General features: G+C 32.2%; 1 protein-coding gene across 1 annotated transcript in view; it reads right to left on the bottom strand.

Annotated features, from left to right (window-relative positions):
• Nucleotides 1–12,611: 12,611 nt before the first annotated feature.
• LOC148607089 (uncharacterized) overlaps nucleotides 12,612–24,589 on the bottom strand; it is a 45,226-nt gene continuing 33,248 nt past the window's right edge. Inside the window, exons 6-12 of the mRNA XM_088544310.1 lie at nucleotides 22,675–22,835; nucleotides 20,000–20,101; nucleotides 19,466–19,611; nucleotides 17,993–18,158; nucleotides 16,977–17,089; nucleotides 15,474–15,558; nucleotides 12,612–14,519 (exon numbers count right to left, since the gene is read on the bottom strand). Coding sequence (XP_088400436.1) covers nucleotides 14,466–14,519; nucleotides 15,474–15,558; nucleotides 16,977–17,089; nucleotides 17,993–18,158; nucleotides 19,466–19,611; nucleotides 20,000–20,101; nucleotides 22,675–22,835 — 827 coding nt within the window. The 3' untranslated portion in view covers nucleotides 12,612–14,465. The remainder of the gene's footprint in view (nucleotides 14,520–15,473; nucleotides 15,559–16,976; nucleotides 17,090–17,992; nucleotides 18,159–19,465; nucleotides 19,612–19,999; nucleotides 20,102–22,674; nucleotides 22,836–24,589) is intronic.

Genomic DNA, 24,589 nt, shown 5'->3' with positions numbered 1-24,589 from the left:
TATGTATATTTGGAAGATGATTAACAAGGGTGACTAATAAGTTCTTTCATGAGTCTCTATAGAACGTCTGAGATTTGTCATGAGTATTAGAAAATTCCTCTTTTTAACGAGTGGAGTGCAACAATAAAAAACGACGACTTTCGTTCTCGAATGGAAAGAAAAAAATCTTTAGTTTCAATAGCTATGAAAATATACACAAGTACGGATTCCTTCTGCTGTATTTCTGCATTTCTAAATACAATCAAGCTAATTTTGTAATTCAAATTCATGGAGGTAATAGGAAATATCGAATCGATGAAAAAGAGTTGTTAGGTAAACATTTCGCATGAAACTAAAAAAAAAACAATTTAAAATTCACACAAATCAGACAATAAAAGAGTGAACACAAAGGTTGAAAATCTTTGGGATAATTTGAACATTTCTGGGACAGATTTAAAGCCAGCTCTACTAGTAGAATTGTTTTCGTAGAGGCATCCCGCCAGAACTCTCAGAAGAGCTGGCTTTAGTAATATAATTTGATCTCGTAGAGCAAATAGAATTGTCATAAGAGCTGGATTTAGAACTGTCCTATGGCACTCTTAGCACTGTCCTCGAGCCGTCTCTTCTGATAGTTCCCCTAAAAAGGTTAGACCTGATCTAATCTGTATATAAGGGGGACAGTGAAGTATTGACGGAATGCAAATATTAAAATAAACGAGCCATGGGACACATAAGGTAACGCTGAGACCCCTTTGCGGACATTATGGAATCATGATTTTGAGCTACGGAATATGTCTAGTTTCGAAATTCATAATTTGGGAGTTTTTGGGGTCAAGTGCTTAACTTTGAGTATTTTAGTTTTGACATGTGGTTAACTTTCAACCGGTCATTAACACATCAAAACGTAAGACATTCTAACTAAATACGAAACCTGCTTATTGCTTAAACAAACCAATTCTAAAAACATCATAACATAAATTGAACTTTTTCAAGTATTCATTATTTTAAACAAAATATCCTACATCAAACCCAATGAAAATAAGCCAAACTAAAATAAAACACAACCCTTCCCCCAATTGCCTTTTCAATTGTAAATGTGATCTTAATGATTAAAATATCTGTAATTTTTTATGATGAAAAGCTTAATTGCAGCTCATTTATTGTTTTCATAGCACAATTAGCCATGAAAAGTAAATCAATTCCTGAAAAAGAAGGAATAATGGGCAAATTCCGATTTTTTTCGATTTCTCCATTGTTTAATGATGACATCTTCTGTAGCCAGTTGATGACTGTGGTTTTGAAAATTATGGTATCAATATATGTATTCGTCCTTTTTACATCATTATGAATACTTACTATTAATTTTATATGGATTGCTATGTTGAAGATCATATATTGATGGCCCACCCTGATACTTCAAGCGTTATTTTAAGTGGTCCAAAATTGTAGACGGTTGATCTATCACCATCGCTCCATTGGTGAATTAAATGACCTATATACCTCTCATTGGTGAAAGATTTGTTGGCAAAAACAAGATTTCTTTTAGTATAAAACAAAGGTAGAATCTAGCATGTAAAACTAACTAATTTCTCAGTAACGTTTTTCACATTCCTAAATCATATTTTTTATTATACTATTGTTCATAATCAATAAGATTTGGTAATCTTGAGTAGCCCTATTTCTTGACTTTAAATTGGTACAATTGGTGATACAATACTTAAGTAGTGACTGTAATAATCATGCAAATTCTGTTATATGTGATACATCACAAAAAAAGGCTCCAAATTTTTATTTTGTTATCAAGTTGCTTTATCGGTCCATATGATGAGATTTTTCATTCCAATTTGTCAGCTCTTAGGAGATAATACACAACGAAAATCTAATGTTTCTAGGGTATTTAAGTGCCATTTACCGCGTTATCTCCCTTAGTTCCGAATTCTACAGTACATTCTATATACTTTTAACACCTAAGAACAAGGGTTATATAAAGAGCCACATGTTAATTTCTGTTTACTATAACATTTTAAACAAAATATTAAAAAAAAAATATGTAGGCTTTCCAACAATGAATCACATTTTGCATTATTTTTATCTGGAGTGTTATTCAATAAGTATTCATCAAATGCGGTAGAGTTATCGGAAATGAAAAACAAAAACAAATAGAGGAAATAGAGAAAGAAAGTGCAAAACGATCAACCATGGTAAAAAAAAATACAGGGTGAAATATTTGACCTGAAATACAGAAGAATTAGGGATAGTTTGATAGTCTCTAGATTTGCGTTTCAATGTGATGAGTTATGCTAAATGAAAATACAGAACTTTATTATAAGTGAACTTGGAATACCCTAGAGATTTTGCTCATAGTAACGTTCATCGTCTTCCAGATGTTGTATAAAATATCCACATGAATAAATTTGTACTGAAATATACCTTCAAGTTGAAAGGACACGGGAAAAGTTCCCGGTTGAAATTGAGAAAAACGTAAAAAGAAGGAAATTAAGAAAGCCAAAAGTGAAGAAAAGAAAGTAAGGCTTGTAAGAGACAAACTTCATGGAAAACAGCAGCGAACTGTCGACGCTGAAACAACTGAATATAGGGATGTACTCCTCTTTGGAAAACAACAAAACTCTACTAGAAACAAAACTGAAACGGGGCACCGTTTCAAAAGATCCCGACGGGATTTCGAAAAAAATAAGCTTCAATGAAGAAAATGTAACAACGCATATGTAGGACGAGCTGAGATACCCATAAAGCAATGTAAATGATCAGTCAAATGTGCATTAATTACATCCATACTTAAATATCTTGAATTTACCGAACTATATAAAACATATATTGCTGACATTTTGATTACTTGACGAAATTACTTAACTTGACGAAATCGATGATTCGAGATTACAGGGATATGATTCATTTTCAAAAACAGAAAATAAACTGGCAAAGTAAGATCACGTGTATAAGCTTACAAAAATGAGCATATCGAATATAACAAAACTGAAAAAAGATTTATTTGGTTATCGAAATAATAAATGGAAATGGTGACATTTTTTTTTTTTTTTTTTTTTTTTTGGGGGGGGGTATTTACATCCCTCACGAATATTCTGTATATCCAACAAATAAAGCAATTAAACGAAAAGGACGAAATTCCTGTCAAATAGATTTTCTAAAACGTAATTTTTCGGTGATTATAAATGCAAGAACAGGGTCTAATGACGACTTTATATTTATTCCTGAAAATGAATACCATACAACAGGAGAGAAATTGTACCGATTAAACGCTGTTCGTACTTTAGACCAGTATGAATTCAACCGCAAAAAAAAAGAACAAAACAAAACAAAACAACACAAAACAAACCAAAAACAAAAACAAAACAGTAATGATTAAAAAAAAAATTTAGAAATCAACTTCTAGAATTTTTAGGAGAAATAAATTTTTCGTCATAAATGGGAGAAGTTAGAGAAATAAAGAAGGAGAGTTTACATGTCACAATTCAAGCATGGTCGATTATTGCTTATGTAACATAGAACTAATCCAAACTTTCGTCGATTTTAAGGTAATCGACTTTTCAGGTTTACACTCGGATGTTTATTCTCAAATAGTCACTTTGCTAAACTCAGAAAGCCCACCCTCTTTGTAGCGATGATACGCTTTTCCTAGAATATTTGAACCTTACAGAGATTGAAAACATAATTACTAAAAATAGACAGCACTGGCGAAGTAACTCAATCAAATCGGTAAGGTGTTTATAAATGCGAAAGGGAACACGTTTGGTGCTAAAAGACAATACCAGGAAGGAATTATATACTAGAACAAAAAAAAAAAAAAAAAAAAAAAAAAAAAACTTGGTTCGGCCATGACAGCAGATTTTCATAAGCTGAACCGAAAGAGTAAAATATCACCTTTAATTACACAGAATATTGGCCACGAAAGCCGAAAAAAATCATAGAAATGTTATGAACAAAGCGAATAAGAAATACAGAAGAGAATTAAGAAACAAAATGGATGATTTAAAGCAAACGAAATCAATGTAATTTTGGCGACTTCTCAATGCAACCTATAATGACTATTCAGTCTGAGATTGATTTCGACAAACTAGTCTCATATTTTAAATAATCAAATAGGAACCAACCAAGTACTGAACAAGAAAAGAAAAACAATAATGCCGATGACGAAATAAATTATCATCTAATTGGCAGAATTACAAAAGATGAAATTGTTGGACCTCAAAAACTACAGACGTATAAATATCGTCAGCTGCTTCGGCAATTTTTTTTTTTTGCAATTTTGAATGAACGTCTAAAGCAATTAAAGCAATTTTCAGAGCAGGCGTGTCTACTTAAGGAAAATCAGAAAGTGTCCGAGAAAGTTGCTTAAAAAATCGATGGCAAATTTGTCATAAACTCTCTAATTGAAATTCTACTGCACAAAAAAAAAAAAAAAAAAAATATTCTGCACTATCGTGGACTTTTCAAAGGCTTTAAATACGGTGAATTATAAATTGTTGTATTGTTGCATTCAATGCGCAGCAATATAAATGGGAAAACTATTTTTAACATGTACCAGAACACCAAATCATGTGTGAGCTGTAATGGACAAACATCTGAACCCTTCTCTTGTCTAGTTAATGTTCGACAAATAGAAATTCTATCGCCTTTTTTATTCTCCTTGTACTAGAGAACTTTCTCGTATCGGAAAATTTAACTGGAAGAAGCACTGTAAGCACCGATATAGTTGAAAACCTGGAATTTTTTTTTATTTGGAAAGAAAGAATTTTATATTTCCCTAAATTCAGCAAAAATCAAAAAATCTATTTAATTGCACATTGATATATCATATGAAAAAGTAATCAAGGGAACCAAGGTTATAGCGGTAATCAAAAGAGTGTAATCCAGGGACAAAGACCAGACATGGAAAACAGACATACACAACAAAGAACATTAAGTAGCTAAAATCATACATACAAAGTAACAAAAGTAAATGAGCAACTCGGACTCCACTAAAAACTGGGAGCATGGACCAGGTGCACCCGTAGGTTAAACGTCCTCTGCTTTTCTAGAAACATCCACCGAGTTGCTCATAAAAAGTCAAGTCCGGGGTAGACAAACGAGGAAAGGAAAACTATGACCCTTTGAATAAATCAGTTTTCATGGTGCTGATGGATACACCATAACGATCCACGAGTTCATGATGACGACCATAAAACTTCAGTAGTGATGACTTCAATCTTGTAGCAACATAACCCTGTTCCAGAAGCCTATTTGTTAGAGTTCTAGCGCGATAGAAAGTCTGCGTAGTTTCGGCAAGCTCTGGTATAACGTATGAGTTGTGATATGAACACTCCATACGCAGGAGCCGAAGGGATGTTGCCACAGATGAAAGGAAAGTTGACAATTCTGAATGTTTGTTGTAAAGTTTGGTCAATAGTTTTCCTTTACCATCGATTTCTAAGTATAGGTCAAGATATGAGGCTGACTTCACAGTGTCTGTAGTATCCTTTATCTCAAATTCTTTTGGGTAGATGCGATGTATCAAATCCCCGAAATTAGGATTGTGTAAAGATAATACGTCATCTATATAGCGGAAACTGAGATTGAAGGATCTAGCCAAACGACATTCTTTCTTTCTGATCAGATCAGCTATAAAGTCAGCCATCTTAAGAGTAAAGGAATAGGTCAGCAAGTAAAGGAGCACAATTTGTTCCCATTGGAATGTCGACCGTTTGTTGAAAAACACGTCCACCACACTGGGCAAATATGTTGTCGATTAAAAATTCCAGCATTTGAAACATCTTCCTCTGTATATTTGGAAGATGAATTGGAATTATTTGTTACAAAGTATGAGGAATCTCTACCAAGAACTATATATTTGTATCTAGGTGTACCATCTTTTTTGGAAAAACAACGATGTATAATGTTTTAAGTCGGGATTTTAACTGAGTATGGGGAATAGAAGTATACAGTGTTGAAAAATCATAGGTTTTAATGCTATTATATTCAGATAATAGTCTTGAACTGATTATCTCTAAAAGATCTTTCGAATTTTTCAGGATCCATATTGCATTAATACCACTACGGGAGTAACAAATGTTGTGGTAGGACTGCAGACCCTCTTTGAAAGTTGTGAGTATAGAAGTTAAAAGTTTTGAAAGAGGTTTGGTGGTACATTTTGCAGATCCAGCTATGAAACTTGTTTGTATGGATTCTTGTGGAGTTTAGGAATCCAGTAAATAGATGGTAAATCACAATCATCGTCCTTGGTAGAGAGACCAAAAGAGGATAGCACGGATTTATGGTTTTCCATAATCTCTTCTTTGGAGAGAGTGGTTGCAGTAAAGGTCTTGTCACTGCTATTATTTTCTACGTCTACCTCTGATAATAAACATTGGATATAAAACGTTTTGCAGACTAAAACAATGTTGTTTTGGGCTTTGTCTGCTGGTACGACAACATATTTGTTATGTATAGTAGACAATGTTTTGCTACATCGGGGTCTTTGAAAACTAATGTAGCCTTGGCACTCATTGACCTACTTAGAACGTTCATTCGTTTCAAAATTAAAGACCTCACGGCCTTTAACCACTCTGACAGAGAATCAATGTCTTCTTGTTCCCGTTTTATCCATTTCTTGCATAGTCCTCGACGGCATCCATAAGAACTTTAAAGTTATAATTCCAATTTATGGAGCGTGGTTCACGGTACTTGGGACCTTTAGAAAGGATATTACGCAGAGATTCGTTTTCGATAATGGTTAAATCTCCCGTAAGGACGTGACCAGAAGGACCATATTTGAATGGAGAGATTTTGCTAGAACAGTCAGGTGGTTTAGCCTTGAAGTCCTCAATCTCGAGGTTCTGCAATAGCCTTTTATAATTGAAAATTTTGGATGCGATGGGTGAAGTATAGGAATATGAAATAATTGGTATGGATTTGTCTTTGAAATATGGGGAAATTTTGTTGGTAACGTTTTTGTGATGGAGGATGTTTAATTAATTGCATCTATACCTTTGTTGACAAACGGTAGTGGAAGAAATGATCGTTTTTCTTCATTTTGACTTTTCACACAAACTGGTTTAAAGAGTCTGTAGAAACCAATATCCAAAATGATGGCAAAAAGAAAGGGTATATATATTACTGAATACTATTAATTAAGCTTATCAAATAATAATAAAGAATTAAATATATAAGTACATATAGTTGTATTCAATAACTTTTCAATTTGAGATTATATGCTTATGTAAGTAAGACTTGACTAGATAAAGGCTAAGATCTTGCAATAGAAAGCGTTTCTAGAAAACAGGAAATATATAATTTGATTGACTGAAAAAAATGTAATGAAATTTTGATACCTAGAGTAAACATACCTTCTTTTTTTAATTGAAAACGACAAACGACTTGATTAAAATTGATAAATTAAAAGTAAAAACAACATTGATTTAAAGCAATTATTTTAAGTTGCATGACGAATAAGTCAGAAAAAAGAGCGAAATTCTAAGATCTTGATTTCGCAAATTGTTTTCAAAATATATGCTATAGTTAATTATTTTGTACCGTAAAATTATACGCCTTAACTCAAACTAATGTTTTTAAACCAATCTATTTTTTTTTATAAGACCATTTATTACACAAAATGCATTTTTCGTATGAAAATAAATGTTTTATTTTGAGGTATGGATAGGTTTTTTACTTCAACTGCCACGAGTCAGTCACGAGTGTTATTATGATCAGACTAGAAAATAACTTGAAGTAACAAAACAATAATTTAAGTAATCAGCAAATTCAATAATGTTGTTTCTAGTAAGAAATCCGACGAATTCCAAAATAACAGTAGAGGTGTACTTTGAATCAAAACTTTTCATACTTTGCAGTAATTGGCAGTTGGCAGACAGGTCAATCATCATTCTATAGATGTTAAACAGGTATAAAAATGTAGTATTGAAAATTCCGCAGGGGGGGGGGGGGGGTTAGGCGCATGGACAATAGTTGGTATTTTAGTTTATAATGCCTCATCACGTATATATATAAGAGCTGAAACAAACTATATTAAGAAGAGCCGTAAGAGGACTACCATTTTATTTTGAAGGATTTTGAAATAAATATTTTGGCTCAGACTTTTTAAAAAATGAATATTTCAATCTTGAAGTAGGGAGAAAAATATTTGATCCTTTCAAATCACTCTGTGCGAACATTTACTATTGCAATATAAAAAATAAAAAAAAAATGATTCGATGTATGTGAAACAAAAACCTTATAACCGTTGACATATCACCCCCTTAATATCAATTGGTCGTCCCCTGAATGTAGATCTATATAACATTGTTTAAACATGTTAAATTGGGACCAGCAGTTGTTGCCAACAATTCAAATCCTTTATCATTTATACTACAAAATAGTTCAATGCTTTGTCACCTATTATAAATCAATATTTCAATTCATAAAAAGGAAAGTTAATTTTAATATAAAGTAATACAAAATAACAAAAGAAAAGCATTCTAGTGAGGTAAGGCAACTGATTGTCTTCATTATCAAAACGATTACTAGATAGTTTCTTCATGTAAGTTCATTGCACTTTAGTTGAGTTTTTTCTCCCAAATTTGTTTAATTATGTATTTATATCTTGTCGGGGTTTTTAATTCAACTGAAATCTTCGTTATTTAACATAATTCACCAAACACCTGGTAGAATGAGACACGTTTTGGATTGAAGATTAAAAGTTTACGACCTAGATAGAATGTCCAACATATCCCAACATGTTGCTAAATCTGCATATTTTTATTTCCAAAGTAATTCGAGTTTCTCTAATTTTCACAAAGTTTAAAATCATTAACTATGTGTATTGTCGAATCATTTTGTATAGCGCGTCATTGATCATTTAATGACGTACGCAACAGTAAATGTTCAAGATCATAAATTCACATGTTATTTATCACTGAAGGCGGCCCTTTGGTGGTCGAAGTATTTGTCAATTATCTTTTAATCGGTACTGGTTTGTTAATCTCTTTAGTCCTATATATTTATATAATTTGAACTGTGTCGTATTCTTGTTGACAAATCGGTACCTACTAAGTCCATTTGCAGATTCCATTAGACCCCCCTCTCCATAATCTACACACGGTAAACGTTAAGCAGCCCTAATATGAAAGTTGTAACTTTAAGTTAATCGGTTGGTTGGACGCAATCCGTTTCCTACTAGTGCATGCACAGCCTTGAAACGTCAGTTGAAGCCGCATAGTCTCCTATTAACTAGAACAGAAAGGAATCACATCAAAGCAGCTTGATTATAAGGTGCAGGAGGGTCATCAAAGACCCCTTTTTAAAGAAACACCGGCGCAGGAAGAGATTGACATGGTAACAGGTGTGACAATGATGGAATCTTAATATATGGAGATGATTATACAATGGTCTCTGATAAAAGTTATTTTTCAGCATGTCCAAGATTTTCTATTTCCTCCATAAATTGGGATTTCTATATATGTAATCATACAAATAGATACTAAAAATATTTACATCACACAAACACAATAAAATAATTAAAAAAATAAAAAGTAAATACAAGTTAACGTCAAAAACTCCATTTTCGGTGTTTACGTTGTGGTATAGGACGGAACCTACCATATTTGTAAGTTGGATCTTATAATCATTGGCGGCAACTTTACAGGGAAGGCATATATCCAGAAGGTCCTCAATCCAGTAATTATGTACCTTAATTTGAAAAGTGTCCACTGACCAGTCGACCTTATTCAAAGATAATAATGCCAGGCCACATCATTCAAAAACAATCCAAGTGAATATCAAGAAAGAGTCGGTAGACAGCATTTTCTGGCTAGCAAGAGTCCTGATATGAATCAGATAGAGAACCTAAGGGACAAGTTAGGTAGACGGGTACAAACGCCCAAACGGCTTTACACCGAAAATGGCAATACGTGACTCTTCAACTAAGTTATTCGTGGATTGACTAAAGTACAGACATACGCATATTTGACAGTGCTGTCATTGGTTCAAATGACAGTTAAACGTGCTTTTCAAAGAGTTATATATGTTCGATATATGCAATCAGTGCATGTGAGAATATTATACATTTCCTACAGTTACGGGAAAGATGCGACTAAATCTACTACTAGTATGTTCCGATAAATTGTTTTCGTGAAATTTTTGATGAATAATTCCTGTGCTTTTTTTCCAAACTGAAAAAAAAAAGTTCAGTCAATTGATGTTGTTCTTTGGTTTTTATGTCTTGTTATTGTTCGCCAACTAAATTTATTTGAATTACTGTTTTTGCAGAAATGATCAGGGATGCTGAACCCTTTTCAGATGTATAGTAACGAATAAAATAAACTGACATGTCCTGTCTTTGACATTAAAAATCAAGCTTTCCAAAATATTGTAAAAACTACACAGTATTGTTATATTACGGTTAAAATTATGTTAAAATATTGATTAACCACTGTAAAAATGACTAAGCAGTTATCAGTGGCTGAAAACGTGTACCTTGAAACATGCGCGCATGGTATAGTAACATTTGTTTAGTATTTACGGCTAATCAATATCAAAACGGGAGAAGAATTTCTGTCATCTTCAAAGGCTGTGACGATTTCTTAGGTTTTAAAAATCTCAGACTGGTAATTTTGTGCTATGTAACATCTTGATATCAAATCAATTTTCAAGCATGATCGTATGATTGATCGATCGCAGTTCAACGCAAAAATATAGGAGTTAGTAGTTAAGCGGTTTTTGTTTGCATCATTGGTAACTGTTATGTTTCCCATTTCAATACTTCTTTAATAAAATATAAACTATGTGGTTATAATCATTTACTTTATAGACTGTCCATTCAAATATCAGGCAAATCTTATGATATGGGTGACACATGGTAAATTTTATACCACTGATTTTTTTTTCCAATGTGATGTATATATCATAGTATAAAGTTGTTTAAAATCGACACTGAATGGCTAAGAAAATGATTACTGTAAACATACTTATTTTCGCGAAGGACAGAAAACCGCGAGAATTATTACACTATATAACGCCAAATCTTTTTTTGAAATCGCAAAAAATTATACCCGGAAGTAATATGTTCGCTTGACAGAATCCGCGAAATTTAATACGTTTACAGTATATAACTCACAAAGCACCCAAACTGCCCAAATCAAGAAATTACCCCTTTTTTCAATGACTATTCAATGCTTCCATTGTAATTAAACAAATTAACATTCAACTTTTGAGAAAGGATGCATTTGTGATTTGTAACTGGATGATTTTTTTTTGTCTTGAGCTGCGTTGTTTTAAATGGACAACATTTTATAATCTTCCTACATGATCAACATAATCAAGTCTTAATAATAAATAAAATCCTTTGTGGTCTAGTTCATATGACTCAAAATTAATCCCAAATTAATTAAAAATAAAAACATAATACACAGTTTTTATATATGCATTTTTGGTATGACAACACACTTCAATTTAAATTTGGCTACCAGGTCCATACGCCAATATGGAAGAATAATCAGGGGCTAAGATTCTAACGGAAATCAAAAGAATGTAGTCCAGGGACAAAGCGGATAACAGACAAACACAACAAAGAACTAAAACGATATATACAAAGTAATAAATGTAAATGTGCAACTCGGTCTCCACTAAAAACTGGGAGCATGGACCATGTGCACCGGTAGGGTAAGCATCCTTAGCTTTTCTAGGAACACCCGCAAAGCTACTCATAAATAGTAAAATCCCGGCTAGACGAAAGAGGAAAGGAAAACTGACACATTGAACAAATCAGTTTTCATGGTGCTGATGGATACACCGTAACAATCCACGAGTTCATGATGACGACAAAAAAAAAACTTCTTTAGTGATGACTTCAATCTTGTAGCAACATAGCCCTGTTCCAGAAAGCCTAATTGTAGGAAGTTTAGCGTGATACAAAAAGAGTATGTAGTTACGGCAAGCTCTGGAATAACGTCTGAGTTGTGATATGAACATTCTATACACAGATGCTGAAGGGATGTTACCACAGATGAAAATAAAGTTGACAATTCGGAATGAAAATTCTTCCAAAATTTGTTTACGGTATAAAGTTCGGAAAGCGGTAGATTTTTTTGTTTCAACGGTAGAACGGTAGGAAGGCATGTATGGAGTTGTGATATGAAAAATCCACACGCCAGTGCTGAAGGGATGTTGCCAAAAATGAAAGGAAAGGTGACAATACTGAATGAATTGTCATCACGTTTGTCGTAAAGTTCGCCAATAGTTTTCCTTGACCATCAATCTCTATGTGTAGGTCAAGATATGGGGTTGACTTCACAGTGTCTGTAGTATCCTTATCTCAAGTTCTCTGGGGTAGATGCGATGTATCAAATCCATAAAAATTAAGATTGTTTAAAGATAGATACGATGTTACCTTCTGATAACCAAAGGTACATATAATTATCTCCTATATTTTAATACGTCCAAATGTTCAGACAAGGTAATAGTATTAATCATATTTGTTAAGCCTTCATTGCTGCTGGGCACTCATGGAGCATCATTTACCTCATTCTTAGTTTAATAAGGAATGACATATTCAAACACACAGGCCAACACAAGTTAACAATACTATGAAAATGACTTTAAGCATGAGCAAGTCAGAAACAATATTTTTAGTTGAACAAATTTATTCTTTAAAGGTTTCAAACAAAACATCTGGTCTTATGTAACGTTGAGCTGCCTTATGAATATTGCATACAGTCACCACTGAATATCCATAAATAACTAAATGAAAAATGACAAAAATTAATGACAATATGATCCTTATAATGATACTAGTTTAATTACATGCATTAGAATTACGCATTAGAATACTATAATAAGAGGCTTTTCCAATCATGTCCTGAATTATTATCAAGGATGAATTTTATAATTTTAAAGATGAACATCATTTGCTCAAAAATTTAAAAATAATGAGTACCAAAAATACATTTACATTTTAAACTGCAATGACATCATCAATATTAAATTGCAAGTATCAACATCTTCCAATAAACATGGAATGATGTCATACAAGAAGTAAATGAACTACAATGGGAGGAAAAATGAAAGACAAGATTTCGTTGAATTTTTAGGCAAACTTTAATTCCATTTCTCCTTTGAAAACACTAAGATATTCTTTTTTTTCAAATTCTTACTCATTCACTAATTACCATGATTTAACCATGATTTTGGGGAAAAAAACTAAACAATCAAGGTTAAACTAAAAGGTTTAAAATAAAAAAAAAATATGAGCATTATATTCTTGACATTGAAAATAAACAAAACCAATACATTTACAGGAAAATACAACCATTAGCGCCCAAACATTCATTGAAATAAATATCTACATAAAATCAAAATTTTCAAAAAAATAAGTCCGTGTAAAGAAAAAACAAAGTGACTGATATTTACAATTTTCCAATATTTTATAAACATATGTATAGTTATATTACATATTTTAGTGGATCTAAGAATGAAAATCAGATTATTAAACATTTTTATCTAAGTGTATGTAACAGTTTTATACCTGTTTCTTTCAGTACAGTAGACTACAATTACTGCGTTTGAATCATTTCAATTGATCAAAATCTAAAATTAATGTTGTGTTTGATAGCAAAAGAATTAAAGTCAATTAAATTTAATCAAAAGTTTAGTTTTCAAAAAGATATGATCTGTAATTTAAAGGTGAGACAAAATCGGGTTGTTTCCACATCTTGTTTTGTTTTAGAGATCCTGGATAATCCTACCAATATATCTGGGTTTCATAAATTCGGAGAATAAGTCCATATAAAAAAACATACAAGTTTTAAATTCTTTGATATTCATTTCAACTTTAGTGTAGCAATAAAAGTTATGATCCTGTTAAATTTAGAAGCATTTGAGATAAACCTGGATAAAAAAGACATTTTGATCCACCCAATGCAATTGCACTAAGCAATAATAATTCTAAAAGTAAATGCTCATAAAAGTTTTGACTAGATTTGAACTTCTGGAAAATAAATAATAGCCAGGATCAATTGAACACATAATTAATTTTTAACATGGTTCCATTGAAAATTCACATAAAATAAAAATGCATGTGGATGAAATTAATTGCAGGAACATTAAGTACTTGAAATATAACTTGAATGTTAATTTAACTTATAAATTTAGATAGACATTCAATAATTTTATTAAAACAGCATTTTCTCTGCTCACATTACCGTATTTTACATAGTATTCATTTATGTAAGGCACTATATGAGCACCAGTAAATTTTAAATTTTTTCTTTTGAAGCACATTATAGATTTTCTTTCTAGAAATATGATAGACACATAAAACCGACATAGAAAGTAAAGTTTTTTTACTTCTGAAATCAAATATAATGTCATGGTTTTTTCATCTCAATAATTCAGCTTTAGAAAGAAATCTCTTGTTTCTGTGATTAGTGATGGATATGAAACTTGTAAATGATTCTTTCTCCAAGGTCAATGAGCTACTACTAAAGGTCATGATCAGCTACACTCTGCTTCAGGTACTCTTGGTATAACTTTTGCTGAAATTTGAAATGGAAAATTCACATCATGTATACTTCCACAATTTATATTGATTGGAGTGGTATATATGCCAATTGTATCTCTTTCTGTTGTTGCAAGTTACTAGCAATGTTTCATATTTGAAGAATGAAGTGAATTTCATAAAAGACCTAGGTGAAAAAAAAAACCAAACAAACAAAAAAAAAAAAAAAAAAACACACCTCATGCCTTTTTATCATAAAAAAAGATTTTATTTAATAAAAACACTATTCTAATTTAAACAAAAAACAAATGACTCTAACAAAAAGGCAATACGACCAAAAAAATCAGACAGAAATAGCCTGTATGCAAATTCAATAAAACATTCACAGAAAGGCCATAACAATAATCAGTTGTCCTAAATCAATAAAATTAACATGCACTCGTCAACACCTTAAGGACCAAGATTTTAGGTACTTTATGCACGACTAATTAGTTCAATAATTATCTTGTTTTAAGATTCTTTGTTTTGAATGTATGATTAACAAAGTAATCAAGGGACCCAAGATTCAAGTAGAAATCAAAAGAATATATTCTTAGGATAAAAGACTAGACAGGGAAAACACACAAATACACAACTAAGAACATGAATAACCAAAATGACAGGTACAAAAAAACAAAAGCAAATGAGAACTCAGATCTCCACAAAAAACTCGGAGGATGGACCAATGCACCAGCAGGGCAAGCATCCAATTTTTCTAGAAATCTGTACGAAGTTGCTTATAAAATGTCGTCCTGGGTAGACTAAAATGGAAAGAAAAACTATCAAATGGTGAACAAATAGGTTGACATGGTGCAGATGGATACACAGTGATGATACCAAGTTTATGAAAACATGCTGACAACAATAAAACTTCTGTTGCGATGACTTCAATTGTATAGCAACACAACCATGTTTGAGAAGCCTAATTGTAAGAAAACTACAACTTGCATACCTTTTTGGATTTCACAGTATTTTGAACATGATCCCTTATTTCTAATAGTGATTTCTTCTGTTTTCTTGATAATGTTGGTTTTGTTCTGAAAAAAAAAAAAGAAAGCAACTGGAACATGTAAAACTAAACAAACTGTAAGTAATGTTCATTAACTTGATACCCCGCCCCTCCCCCACCCCAATACATGTTCATTAACTTGATACCCGCCCCTCCCCAACCCCAATACAAGTTCATTAACTTGTTACCCGTCCCTCCCCAACCCCAATACAAGTTCATTAACTTGATACCCCTCCCCTCCCCACCCCAATACAAGTTCATTAACTTGATACCCCGCCCCTCCCCCACCCCAATACAGCTATTTGCTAACATGCACCATTTAACTTCCAAATCAATTTGGATCAAAATCTTACACAATAGGTACACAGAGGGAATATGCAATAAACATTTTTTGAAATTTTCATTAAATTCAGTTCAGTGGTGTAGAAGGTGTAATGGGTAAGAGATGTTTTTACCCTTTGCATAACAGAAAGAAGATAGGAGGAAATGAAGTATAGATGGAAGAAAGGACTAACACCCCTATATTAGATATCCGTGTATTATTTAATGTCACAGAATCAGAATGAATACATACTGTAAACCAAGTAAGTAAAAATAGATATGAAAATAAAAAGTAGCAAATAAGTGTAATAAATTTAGTTATTAAATTTTACAAAAATGACATTCTAAAACACAAAATCTTTAACCACAAAAAAAATGGTTTACAATCTCATTCCATTGTTCAGTATTGATTTAACAAAAGTGGAAATTGACAAAACAAAGAAAGCATATGATAAGAAGAGAAAGGTGCCGGTAAAATCTGGATTTGACAAAGCTAAAGATAATAATGTCTGACTGTTTCAAGTATTGAATAACTTTCCATGAGTACCCATTCATGTTGGTTTTGGAATTTGTAAAAATGTTTCTAATATACCAGTATAAACAAGGCCTATGATCTTTATTTCTGGAATCACGTTAAAAGGATGATTATTTATTCACCTATTCACTTTTAGGAGGAATGTTAAACTTTTTTTTTATTTGGGTTGGGGGAGGGTTGGTGATGGGAGTCCATAGCGTTCTAAACCGGTGATTAAAATGCATGTGATTTTTTAACCACAGGTTGCTGATTAACTTTCTGAACAAGTTTTCCTGTTGTTTTAAATTTTTCAAGGTTTCTACATATTTCATGGTAGAAAGTAATACTCCTTAAGTCTACTATTTAATTACTTCTCCACTCTTTATGTAAAATCTAAATATAACATGCTCGCTAAAACTTTCTTGACTTCAGCATCTCAAGGGGAGAAATAAATTAAAACACTCATTACTGATAGAGAACCTATATAATTTCCCTTTTTTTAATTGATCTAAGAAAAAATTCTGTTCTTACAAATTTTTACAAAGGAACATTAACACTCTCTGTATGGATGACAATTAGGAATTGAAATATTTGTCTACATATTTACTTACGAAGATGCGAACTTTGCAATGAGTAACATTATAAAAGCCACTCCCACAATGCTAAAGAGAACATATTGGGAATACTGTGCAGGTATCTGCTGCCAAGCTCTTGCTAATGGACCCTGAAATAAAGTAACAAATGTGTTGAAACTGAGTCTCATAAATACCCTCTTCCTCTTCTCTTTATTGTTAGGTGTCCCATTTTACAAGGAGGATCTTATAACTGAAAGTCGATTTTAAATTTTCTATTATTGGGACAGTTTACCAAATTTCTTATTTGCTCTATGGTTCCTTCAAGTGTAAACTATCCAGTTGTTGACAACTTTGTTGCACAACTTATACAACACAAAATTAACCAGTGTTGACCACACTAAAACACTAGAATGCAGTCTTCCTATTGAAGAAACATGTCGGGTGTGAGGTATTACCGGCATCATTTAGGAAGACAGGGTAGTTCATGAATTTGTCTGAAATCTGTTCAGAATTGGCCTTATCGTTGTTGATGAATTTAATTAAATAGTGACAATATTTATCAATACCCTATCATTGTCATCCGAAGAATTTCCGAAAAATGAAAATATTTTTTTTTTATAAATAATGTGAATTGTATAGACTTAGCTTAAAACTGATTATAAGGGAGAGTCCCCTGGCAAAAATTTTAATCCCTCAGAACCTTATATGAATCAACTTTTAGGCCTGTCATGTCATATTCAATGGAACATCCCAAGTTCAAGTAGCTGATCAGGTTTATCTACCCGAGTAGTGACAGCCATAAAAAGTATATCTAGGGTAAGGGACACAACTTTTACAAATCATTGGAATGTTTGTATTCACCATTTTACATCAATTTTGTGTAAGCATCAAAGTAACTTGGACTGATTTCAATGTGTTTCTGAGAAAAGCTTGAAAGGCTTTGGTGAAATTTAATATGATACAAACATAGCATTGAATTCAAGAGTTAGGTCCCTTATCCAAGGTCTACCTCCTTAAATTAGACACTAAATTTCATTTTAAGGTTATCTTACCAAGTATAGAGACAATGTTGCCAATAAATCTTCACCAAGGACCTGCACGACAGTAGATTTGGTACTAACTAGATATGTAGCCAGTAGTAACAGGGGTAGCAACATACCAAAGAATCCAAAAACAGCTCCTCGGAACTTAGCCTTCAGATTGACACTGGCTACAATGCTACAAAAGAAAACAGAAGGTGACTTCCAGAGTTTTCAACATGAGGAGGCACCAGGTAAATTTCACCACTTCACTTATATGAAATCACCTGTTAAAATTTGAACTTTGTAATACTGTGAAGGTACTTTAATTGTGGACACCAATTTTTGTGTATTAAGGAAGAAACACAAGTTCATGGATTTTTGAGTTTGTAGTTTTGAGGTTTTTTAGCCTACATATGTACAAAAACCACGAAAAGTGGTACCCCAAACATTTTAAATTCTTACACAGTAGAACTTTCAACAGAAAAAAAAAAACTGAATTTAACTGTTCAAATCTGAATTTCTCCTATTGAAATCCCTGGACTTCGAGAATTCTAATGAAGCCATTGAAGGTAGGGAGCAAGGGAGGGAGGGAGTGCAAAGATAAAGTCCTCTTTAGTGAAGCTGGTAAGGGATATATTAATTATTGTGCAATGAACAATTTATGTCCATAACTGTGTTAAGATTTCATACACCTCTTATTAAGCAGAAAAAAAAAAAAAAAAAGAAAATTAAATGATAATAATATGTCTGTTTCCTGCTACCCTACCTTCCCCCCCTTTTTTGTAACTATCCTAAACATTTTATGGCTATTTTGGCTCAACCCCCATTTAAGTTAAGATTGTTTCTTCATTAACTCAATGTAAAATATTTTTGAAAAATGAAATAATTTTTGTATGTACCTACCCTACTTTTGTATTGCTGGTAGCAGGAAACAAGACTATTTTTTGTTTTGGCCTAAATGCTATCTGCATGGAGAACAAATTTGCCACTGCTTATTTTCCAGTAATCACATAAAAATTGTGTTTCATTTGCTTAAAAGCCTTCAATGAAAAAGCAGATTCAGGCACATAAAAATTTTTTTTTAATGTTCAGTATTGTGTAAAACACAGGTTATTTTATAGGTTTGACTTAGAACACTAACTGTTAAATTTCCATTCTGAATGTAAACAAACAATAGAAAAATATAAACTAACAATATTACAACAAACCACAAAAGCTAAGTCCTGATATAGAACTAATATAGGACTTATTAGTCTTGTTATATGAACCATGTTAATTCACTAAAATAGATACATACCTTCCATTCAAAAGCTTTTTTAAGGAAAGATAATCTTATCAACGAAAACCTCATATGGTAAAAAATGATGATAAAAAAATGACATTTAACAATTTCTACACTAAAAGTTTGGTAATGACATGAAATAGAAAATTCTGATTTGAAGCACCCAGAAGTACGAAACAAAAAGCTAAAGAAAATGAGCCGTATATACAAGACAGACATACCTGTCTTTGGCTAGTTTATCTTCCACCATTTCAGCCACCTGGTCACAGTCTTTCTCTAGAGCATTCAGTGTGTTCTGAATAGTTTGGTTGATTGTTTTCTCAATATCTTTACACACTTCCTCAATCTGATTAGCACATCTACTGGCCTGGAAAAATAACATGTTATGGAGGAGTCTTATCATTTTTTGTACAAAGGGAGACAATCCAAAGAATTTTTTTTATAAGACTGCAAGTTTTCCTGTGCATATTTACAATTCTGAACTTAGATATAACTTTCATTTTTTGATTTTTTGTTGTAAATAGGAAAAAGCACACTATAATCCTTGTACAAATTCATTTATCAAAATGTGACTGTTAATTTTTGCACTTTTTTACAAAATAAAAACATTGTAATTTACTGCATATATATATAAAGAATTAGTTTGTGTTAAGACATAGGTCATTTGGAAATTTAAAATGAAATTCGCAAGTACATGTAAATAATGGAGTTACACCAACAGTAAAAACAAAATGATAAATAATATCAGGACATACCTTTGAGTTCAGATTTGGAACAAAGATTGTTGGCATGTCAAAACCTGTCTTGTTAAGTCCTGGTCTTTTACAGAGTTCCTGCACTATCTGCATCATAACTCTCTGAAAAAATAGGGCATTAATGGAGTATTGAGTGATACCTGAAATGATATTGATGAAAAATGGGGGAATGGCAAAATATTTTAAGTGGCCTAACACGAAAACTGCATTTTGGATTTTGCTGAAAATTAAATTTAACCTGTATTATATATTGTAGTTTAAACTCTACAAAGTGTAAAGACTCATTCTCAAGTTTTCAATTGGGAATAATTTGAGGATGAACTGATAGACAGACTGACACAAAACTCTTCCGAGGCCACAGGGAAAACAAAATATTATAGAACCAACAGACATGTCTGGTAAAAATGCCTTTGGTCCTGTAAAAAATTCAGTTGTTTTTTAGTTGCCAAAATAGAAGAAAAGTTCAAAATATGAGATTTGATCTGATAATCTCAAACAAATTTTGCATACACTGAAAGGATATCACATAATACATCACCATTTTGTGTGGTGGGGGTATAAAAAGTATTGTTTTTGTTATGATTACATACTGCAAATATGGGATTTTTGTTTTGTTTAGGCCATTAAAAATTGATGTCATTTTTCCAGGGCCTAATCTAGAATTTGATGACAAGGAGAAGTCTTAGTGAATTCTGTTTGAAAAATAATAATATTGACATGTTTGCCTATGATGATTGTCGATGTAATCATTTACCTAAATTCTCCCTGTCAAAGACAAATGGAGATGTGAGCGCAAACAAGGAGACATGTTTACTCATTTCTCCCTCTAAATTAATCCCTGCATGATTTTTCTGTCCTTTTCAGGGCAAGAAATAGTTGAAAGTTTTCAAAAAGAAATGCAATCATGCCTAATAGCCTTTCATAACAATTGACCAATTTGTCTCAGAATGAAGAAATCAACAACTCTTACTTCATTAACAAAACAAACAAAAAAAATATTTAAAATCATATGTTTTGGTTTTAAATTGCAATTTTGCTATTATGGAAAATATTGCATTGACATTTGGACCCTAACATTTTCATTTTACATGCATGAAGATCAATTTTCATGAACTTTTTACAACCAAACGGAACTGCAGAAAAACAATGTTCACAGTTTGGAAAGAATGTGTATTAAACATCACAGGGCTGTTGATGGTAATTACAGTAATTAATTGTTCATTCTGATTCAGTAAACTGATATCAACAAAGTTCCACCTCTTAATTATTTTGGTTTGGTACATTAATTGACAATTTAAAAATCACACTATAAAATGACCCCTAATTGCCTGATGTGTGTACACACCAATTTACACTTATCTAGTGACAAAAGGTGACGTCTGGATTAAATTGTTTGTTTAAACTCTCCACTGATAAAATAATACCGGCTGGTGAATAAATTATTAATTACGTAATCATTTACTGTTTTCCTGCTGGCCGGAATTAATAGTTATTTTTACTTGAATTATGTAACTAAAACTATGAAAAAAACTGCTGATGTACAGTTTTGGGGGTGGCCGATCTACTGAAGACAAAACACACAAGCATTAAGTTATATTGGCTAGGACTTTTGAAAATGACTGGTTTGAAGGGAAGACCGGTTTTTTGAGGGTCCAGTTTGGAGAAGTTTCATTTTATGTTCTTTGTTGTGTATGTCTGTTTTCCATGTCTGGTCTTTGTCCCTGGATTACATTCTTTTGATTACCGCTATAACCTTGGTTCCCTTGATTTCTCTTTCACTACATTATGCATGCTGCAATGCATAAATAGCTTCTGTATTAAGTTTTTTTTTCATTTTTTCATGTACGATATATATTTAAGAATGGCTATGATAAAAATTTGATCTATTGAAATATAACATAAATTTTCCATGTGCATATTGTTTATTGCGCAAAGTGCAGTAAACAAAATATGCACATGGAAAATTTGTTATTATTCAATAGGCAACAGTTTTATCATAGCCAATTCATATAAATCAATTTTTAACATATTTTAATTTTTAAACATGAAAAAAGTAGCTCTGAATTTAACTGAATAGGGGCGTGTCAATATTTTTTATGTACTGAGATAAAACAAAATTATTTTAACCAATCAGATTACAGTATTTATCTCAAATTAATTTATTGCACTATATTTTGTCCTATACTTCTATTACACAGCATATAATTTTATTTTAGAAAAGTCATAAATTGAAACTGATAGGTAGAACTACACACAAGGTAGGGGCTTCGATAATGACTGGATTGTTGTTCAAGATCAAGATCAGAATTCTTTTTTTAAATTCAATGTAAAATATTGTAACCTAGAAAACTTTACTTGTTCTTAACTGTTAAGAGTTTATATTAGGCTGCAGTAAAAGCTTGGTGTGGCCTAGTCAGAAAACAAATTCTCAACCTCAAACACTCAAGGCAAGACACTATCTGTATAGGGAGATGTATGTAGGCCAAACGAATATATATATGCCAGTTTCCTGCTACCCTACCTACTCTAAAACATGCAATTGCCATTCTGGCTGAAGCACTATTAAAATCTAGATATTTTCCCCATTAACTCAATGTAAAATGGTTTTTTTTTTCACTACCTGCCTTATTTTTTTCATGTTGGTAGCAGGAAACAAGACTTTTTTGTTGCCTTACCTGTCTATCACTCTCGTGTCCGGCCTCATCAGCCTTGCTGAGGTAAAACCTCATTCTGTCAGCATGTTTATGGTTTAGTTCCTCCACTATATTCAATGTCCTCTTACATAAAGCCTGGCCAATAGGATCAAAGAAAACAAAAATCAGATCTGCTAGGTCACCTGAAAATACATGGTGAATAATAAAACTGTAGCAACTTTAATTTTGCTTTTGAGTTTATGTACCTTAAGTCCACAGTTGATCACATATCAGGGGTTCAAATTTACTTTTAAGAGGTAGACCTAGAGTAAAGGAAATAACTATTGAAATCAGTGATATGTTTGTATCATATTAAATTTTAACAAAGCCTACCAAGCTTTAATTTGAAACAGAATGAAATCAGTTCAAGTTATTTTGATGCTTACATGAGATTGGTGTAAAATGCTGAATACAAAAGTTCCAATGATTTATAAGAGTTGTGTCCCTTACCTTAGGTCTCCCTCCTTAAAGAGTGGAGGACCCTGGACTTTTTCAACGCAGAAATCAATGGCCAACTTAAGGAAAAAATGATTGGCTTTTTAGTTCATGATCTAAGTAATTAAATTTCAAAAATCCTAGATCAGAAACTAAGGGTACACCACCTTAGACCACCATTGACTTGAACCCCTGCATATATTAACAAAATTGCTACACAAAGCTATATATCCCTGCCATTGGATGGATATGAAGCAAGAGTGAGTGCCATCAGACAACAGCCCTGTGATATGATTTTTTGAACTCTAAATATTTACTGTTATACAAAAGGATATTCTCAGACTTAAGTATTGTTTAACTTCTGTGGTGCAATGCCTTGATCAGTTTAATAGGGTGTTGAGCCACTTTCGAACTTAATCAGAATTCAGGTTTCAAGTATGTGTCAGAAGAATACCTGTACCACTGTGTCACTGTTTGTCTTGGGGAAAATAGTGGTAGAGAGTTTTTTTATCAACAGATTTTTATTTGAGCATTATTGTTAGTAAAAGGCTACAAATCTAACAGTGAATAAACAAACTAGACAAAATGATGGCCTGCATTCCACGTGGACACAAACATCTTGGTGTCTTAAAATCCCAGAAACACAAATGATGCCCCCACACATGAAAGATTTGTCTGTTGACACTTTAGCAACACAATAAACAAGCACCTTTTCACTGAACTGCATAGCTGCTTAATAGATTTTCTATCAATTATCCATAAAAATATGAAAATATTTTTTAAAGTCTTATGAAGTAAAACCTCAATAGTCAAAATTGATTGATTGTTATTTTTTAATGCTGTTTCGGCAACTAAGGCTAATCACAGCAAGAGCAGATGAAGGGACCATGGAGTATTATTCAGGTTTTCAGAAGTTCAGGCCATCTGAGGTTGTATAAAAAATGGAAATATATTGGTTGCTGAGAGTTTCTGCTTTTATATGATTTGTGGTGCTTGCACATGGATTGTACTTCACTTTATTAGATTACATCGTGGTATTCTAGATAATTTTTGGGTGTTGTATGTCAGGAATGTTATATTATCTGCTGTGCTTCAGCAATGTTTTTTTTAGAGAAAATTTTGCTTTTTTTTTTACTATGTTGATAATGTCATTGGTACAGAATATAACATGTTGGTTTGAATATAAAATAAAAAAAATAAAGATCTTTTTACCATGTCCACTACCATTACACTGATAAAATTTTAGATTCACTAGTGGAATGAACATACATTATTATGTAGTTGTTAAATTCATCAGTTACTGCTGGCTGTTTGGAGTGTAGTCAAATATGGATATACTATTTCAAGAAATGAAAGGTTAAAAGTAACATCTTTCCCACTATAGGTATATACAACACCTCGAAGTTTCAATTTTATTGGTGAAAATGTCTTGAAGTATGTGTGCGAAAATCATGTGGGACAG

The sequence above is a fragment of the Perna viridis genome, chromosome 9 (genome assembly GCF_037379345.1).
Source record: "Perna viridis isolate PV_CMFRI_1.1 ecotype Kerala chromosome 9, ASM3737934v1, whole genome shotgun sequence".
NCBI lineage: Eukaryota > Metazoa > Mollusca > Bivalvia > Mytilida > Mytilidae > Perna > Perna viridis.
The sequence above is the reverse complement of the archived record's forward strand: the minus strand, read 5'-3'. Positions and strand labels throughout refer to the sequence as shown.